The 5,873-nt window shown below is 50.9% G+C and overlaps 1 protein-coding gene across 1 annotated transcript; it reads left to right on the top strand.

Annotated features, from left to right (window-relative positions):
* Positions 1 to 771: 771 nt before the first annotated feature.
* On the top strand, positions 772 to 4,386 carry LOC123254045 (fibrous sheath-interacting protein 2-like). Its single transcript, XM_044683118.1, has 3 exons — positions 772 to 995; positions 3,703 to 3,828; positions 4,237 to 4,386. The coding sequence occupies exons 1-3, from the start codon at positions 897 to 899 to the stop codon at positions 4,330 to 4,332; spliced, it is 321 nt and encodes a 106-aa protein (XP_044539053.1). The 5' UTR covers positions 772 to 896; the 3' UTR covers positions 4,333 to 4,386.
* Positions 4,387 to 5,873: the final 1,487 nt, after the last annotated feature.

Here is a 5,873-nt window from a genome sequence, read left to right as displayed (position 1 = left end):
TGGATGGGTGGGGCTGGCTGGCACTCTCCGTCTAAAAGGTATGCCATCACTGGCCTAAACCCTAAGGCTGAAAATGCCCCAAGCACTTTAAAGAACACACTAAATCCTCAGATTTGAGGGTGGGATCAAACAGCAGCCTCTTCCTCCCAGCCCTGTATCTAGGACCCTATGAACCCCTTCCAAGTATATCAGTGCCCCTTGAACCCCTCGATTTCTGTTCTAAGTGTGGGTACGTTTGGGACCTAGGAGAGGAGCTGTTTTGTTTTCCCCCACATCCAAAACTTCTGGCCGCTTGGGAAACGAGAGACTGGTCGGCTCTCCAGGCGGGGGGTTATTTTGTTCCTTTTGTGTATCTTCCATAAGGGGATGCGAGAAGGAGTTTAGCACAAGCCCCCTCCGCCACACACACCCCGAAGTTCTGTAACCCGCCCCCCCAATCCTACCCCTCAAGAGATTCTTCCTCCCGCCTTCTCCTGCCTCTTCTGGCCCCGCCCAAACGCACGCACACGCAAACACGCACGCACGCAGGCGCACGCAGGCGCAGGCGCAGATTCACAGCCCTCTCCAACTCCGGCACACAGAAGCTCCCGCTGAACGTGAAGGGAGGGATCACGTATCCGCTGCTAGGCAACCCGTGCGTGGAACAGGAGCACGCTAAAGAGTGAGGCTAGAACGGTTGTCAAGGCAGCCAGTGGGCTTCGAAGTCTGCGGCGGGGATCGGGAGGGAAGGAGGGTTGGGTGAGAGCGGCGGGGAGAGGGAGTGAACCCGGACGCCAGGGAGAAGGGGGGAACGAGAAGGCAGGAGAAGAGGTCCAGGGGAGGCGGCATAGGCGGAGACGGCGACCAAGGCAGAGGTGGAGACGTTCCACTTGCCCCGATTCCCGCCCTAGGGAGCCATGGAGCTCTATCTGAGCGCCTGCTCCAAGGCGGCCGATGCCGCTGCCAATAAGACGGCCGCCAGCCACATGGTGGCGGAAACTGAGCAGTGCGGCGAGGTGAGCAGCCAGCCTCAAACCCCGAGGGCCCCGGAACCAAACCCTAGGGCTCCGCCCCCCAAACTACGGGTGCGGGGTGGGGGGGAGGGAGTGTGGAGCCTTGCCCCTGGCCTTAGGGCTCTGCTCTAAACCCCGCGGGGGGGTCCCCCAAAGTCCTTTAAGCCTGAGAACCCTCCAAACCTTGAAGGCCCTGCTACAAACCCCAAGGGCCTCGGACCCAAGACCCAGGACCCTGCCCCAAACCACAAGGTTGTTGTACTATCCTTTTTTGTGGTTTCCCACTCTCCGTGCCCCCATATGGGTTTTATTGGCAAAGATCCTGGAGTGGTCTGCCATTTCCTTCTCCCCTTCATTTTACAAATGAGGAAACTGAGACAAACAGAGTCATTCAGCTAGTAAGGGTGTGGAGGCTGAATTTGAATTCGGGTCTTCTTGACTCCAGGCCCAGCTCTATCCACTGCACCATTCTTTCCCGGACCTATAATCCCGAATGTCCCGGCCCTGGTCCTAGGGCTCAGCCCAAATGCGGACCGCCCAGCCCTCAACGCCTCAGCCCCACCTAGTAGACTGAACTACCTGGGACCCTACCCTCAACCCTTTGCGCTTCTTTACTTTTTACGGGGTGGGAGTGAGCTAGTAAAAAGGTGGGAGAGGGTTAGGGAGTGTGGGAAGGGCTTGAAGGGGAGAGGCCAGTAGACTAGGGGAAGGGCGGGAGTCCGGGGGCCTGGTTTCAAATCTTTCCAATTGTTATGTAATCTTGAGCAGGTTATTTCCCCTCCCAGAGCCTGTCTTTTTTTTTTTTTTTTTTTTTTTTTTTTTTTTTTTTTTTAACCCTCACCTTCTGTCTAGGAATCTATACTGTGGATTGGTTCCCAGACAGAAGAGCTATAAGGGCTAGGCAAAGGGGGGGTTGAGTAACTTGCCCAGGGTCACACAGCTAGGAAGTGTCTGAGGCCACATTGGAATCTAGGACTTCCAGTCTCTGGGCCACCTAGCTGCCCCCTGGGTCTCAGTTTCTTTAACTTAAAATCAAGGAATCGCAATTGATGGCCTCTGATGTCCTTTTTAACTCGAAATTGTTTCCTCATTGGTAAAAACGAAGGGGATGTTGTGATTTCAGAGGGCTGGGGTACAATCCTGTTAACTGCCTGTGATCTTGGGGCAAGTCAGTGCTTTCCATTTTGAAATTCTACCCTGATCTCAAGTCACTTGCCATTCTGAGCCTTTGGGGACCTCCAGGACCATCTCCCCCAATTCATAAGTGAGCAGGGATCCCCTCTACAGCAGCCCAAGCTGTCTGTGGGCCTGCATCTGCTTGAGGAGTCCCAGAAAGGGCCCCCCTCCCCCCCGCACCTTCCCAAAAAGCCCACTTTGGGCCAGCTCTCATCCACTAATGGTTTTCCCCTACCCTGGGTTGAGATCTTCCACCCACTGGTCCTAGGGGCTGCCTTGGGTCAGCCCACTGCCAACAAAAGGAGTAGTCTGGACTCATGGTCTGTGAAGGCCTCCTGAGGAAAGGAGGGGCAGCTGGCAATCAGCTGAGGTGCCTCAGGAGATAAGGGGGCCCACTTTAGTGCAGACTGCAGGAGTCAGATCAAGCATCCCTGTCCTCCAGGCAGAGAAGGGGGACAGCCTAAAATGGAACAGACATGACTGCTGGCATGGAAAGACATTTGGTCTGGACAGCCTGGCCAGAGTGGGCAAACCTGGGGGAAATGGCTATAAGTTGCAGGGGCAGATTTCAACTCACAGTAAACAAAACTACTAAACAAGTAGCCTCGGGCCAGTTAGGTGGCCCAGTGGATAGAGCACTGGGCTCAGTCAGGAAGAACTGAATTCAAATTCTGCCTCAGACACTTGATAGCTGTGTGACCCTCGCTAAATCGCCTCACTTCTGTTTGCCTTAATCCACTGGAGAAGGAAATGGCAAACCCCCTGGGTGTCTTTGCCAAGAGAACTTCTTGGACAGTAACAGTACGCAGGGTCATGAAGAGTCAGAAACACCTTCGCTTAGAAGTGGAATTAGGAGGCTGCTTGTTTTCTTTATCCTGAGCACTAACCAGACCCTGCCCAAGCACAGAGAAGCAGACTAGAGAACATGAGTCCTCCCCACCCCCATCTCCTACTAAGATGGGTAAGTTCAACCCCCAGAGTTCTAGCTGTTTGACAACATTCTGTTATCATTTGTACTGCTATGAGGGGAGGCCATATAAAAGCTAGGCCCCCTACTCATCTCCTGACCTATTCCTGGGGCCTTTTGAAAAGCTGTGAGGAGGAGGCGGGTTTAGAATGGGCTGCAGTGAGCTTCCTGGGGCTGCAGATGGCCAGAAGAAGAGACAGGATGACACATACCCATCCTGGTGAGGGTGCTCATCAGGCCACAGGTTCCATTAGATGCCCTCTCTGACTAGAGAGTAACTAGTAGAAGGCCAGAGGATCCCCAGAGGGATTGCTGCTCCTGGTGGGGGGCTGGCCTGGATGTCCCCTACCAAGCACAGGCTGTGCCCCCTCCTCCCCATCCAGTGATGTGGTAAAAGGAATTTCCACACTGAATTGAGGTTGCACTCAATTCCCAAGGCTCCATTGTATGTTTGAACACTGTTACCTTGGTGCATGCAGAGCAGGAAGCCCATTGAAGTTCCAGGAGTTTTTCTTCTTCCTGAAAAGATTCACTTAGACTAAATCCCAGGTGATTCTCTTCTGCCAGGGCACCCACAAAATGCAGTTTCCAGGAGTAGGGGCTGCTCAACTGCTGGACCTGCCTCTTGGCGTCAAGCTGCCTTTGATCCCAGGAAGTAATACTTTATTCTACACCACAAATTTAAGTGAGAAGGTAAAATCATTTTTATAAATAATGGCAACCAGCCACTTTCCTAAACCCTTTCCTAGCTAGTGAGTCCAGGGATGACACCAGAGAACAGCAGAATGGGACAATCATGAGCCAGCTCCCTGTTTCCTGGCGGTGCCCTAGCACAAGCCTAAAAGCAAATCCACATGTAACAGTTGGGGGGGACTATGACACAATGCGGGTGAAGAGGTTATACACAGGCCCATGGGGTAGGAAATGTAGGTTCTCGATCCTCCTTGGTTTCTTTGGCCTTTTAGAAAACTACTTGTGCTCTGTTTCCAGTGAAGCCTCCTGTAAACTCATGTAATTCAATGAATCATATGCAATTAATGCTTTATTTCTTCAGATCTGATTATTTAACTTGAGTATTAAAAAAGTCTTTTCTTCTTCCAGGTAAGAAAGACCAGAATTCGAGTCCTACTGCAGATACTTACTAGCTTCAGGACCCTGGACCAGTTACTCTCTGAACCTGAGTTTGCTAATTTGTGAAATGGAGATAGTAATAGCTTCTCCTGTTCAGGGTTGTTGTGGGATTCAAATGAGATAAAGCACTTTGTAACACTTACAGGTGACATATGGTAGAGCAGGTAGGCCCACTACTTTCTAATTCCAGTAACCTACTTCAGCCAAGGGATGGGGGCAAAGTTCACTGGAAACCTCTGTCATTCACCTCTCAAGGCCTTGAACTTCTCTTCTTAAGGCCCATCTTAAAGCTGTCTGCTTCCTTCCTCCCAGTCAAAAAATGCACAAGCGGTGTCCCCGTGACTGAACAGAGGGCCACCATCCCACCCAAGGCTCAGCATTGAAGCTGTGTAGCATCCCTTTGCCTAGAAGGGTAACTGACCCAGGGTCAGAACTGCACCCTTTTCAAAGTTCTGATGGTTGCTGGGTAACCAGTCTCTTCCTCTATCAACTGACCCACTCAGTCAAGAGCAGCCCTTCCAACTCTCTACAAAGGCTGCCTGTCTGCTCTGCTGCAAGAGGGAATTGGGGTGCTGTGTATATCCTAAGAGCAAAATAGCACTGCCCCTGCCTCCAGCCTCCCCCCCATAGGACCCGTACAAGGATCATCCAAGGTAATATGCAGAGAGTGCTCTGTAAGCCTTCTGGTGGTGTTGTTAGCTAGTGTTATTATAATTTAGCAGGGAAGGAGCAGCCTACCTAGAAAGCATCTCATTTCTCTGAGCCTCAATTTCCTCATCTCTAAATAAGGGATTAGGTCAACTATAGATACCTGACACACAGCCCCAGTGACATAGGCTTTATAAGTACAGGTGGGGAAACCGCAAGCCCAGGAGCACTTGAGTGATTGAGCTGATATCTCAGAGGTAGGAGATGGCATGTACAGCCAGGCCCAGTTCCTCACATGGCTAATAAATTTGAACCCAGCTCTTCCTGACTGACTGCCAGTCCACTGTGCTAGCTACTAAACCACACTGCTTCTCAATGATCACCAACAAACAAGCCAAATCTACACAAAAGGCCCACTGAAAATAAGTCCCACAAACGGAATTCTTAAAATCCCAGCATTCCCCATGACCATTGCATGGCAGCCCTCTTCTTTGTGAGCTCTGTCTAACAGACGTGGCTGTTCCACTCCCTCACAAACATTCATGGATACATTCGCTGATACTTCTTTTTCAGAGAGATGTTTTTTCGTTCTTCATTCATTAGTTAGAACAAAGCACATTTGTTTTCTTATGAGACTGAGCACCAGGAGCCTGGTTCACTGGACAGTGAACCTGCCGGACCTCACTGTTTGGTGTGAGCAAGCCAGTACCTTTCATTGCTTTAGGCCCATTAATTTTATTCAAAACATTCTCATAGCATCACAGATTTACAACCAAAAGGGAACTTAGAGGCCTTTACTATCCCCCCTTCCCAATAAAATAAGGAAAGTATATCGGTTAAATGACCTGCCCAAGATCATCTAGCTAAGCAGTAGATTAGAATTGGAACTCTGCTTCTCTGACAACAAACCCAGCACTTGTCCCACTATGCTCTGATGCTTCTCGTAGCACCTCCCCGTA

Source organism: Gracilinanus agilis, unplaced genomic scaffold, assembly GCF_016433145.1.
Source record: "Gracilinanus agilis isolate LMUSP501 unplaced genomic scaffold, AgileGrace unplaced_scaffold13377, whole genome shotgun sequence".
In the NCBI taxonomy this organism is placed as follows: Eukaryota; Metazoa; Chordata; class Mammalia; order Didelphimorphia; family Didelphidae; genus Gracilinanus; species Gracilinanus agilis.
The sequence above is the reverse complement of the archived record's forward strand: the minus strand, read 5'-3'. Positions and strand labels throughout refer to the sequence as shown.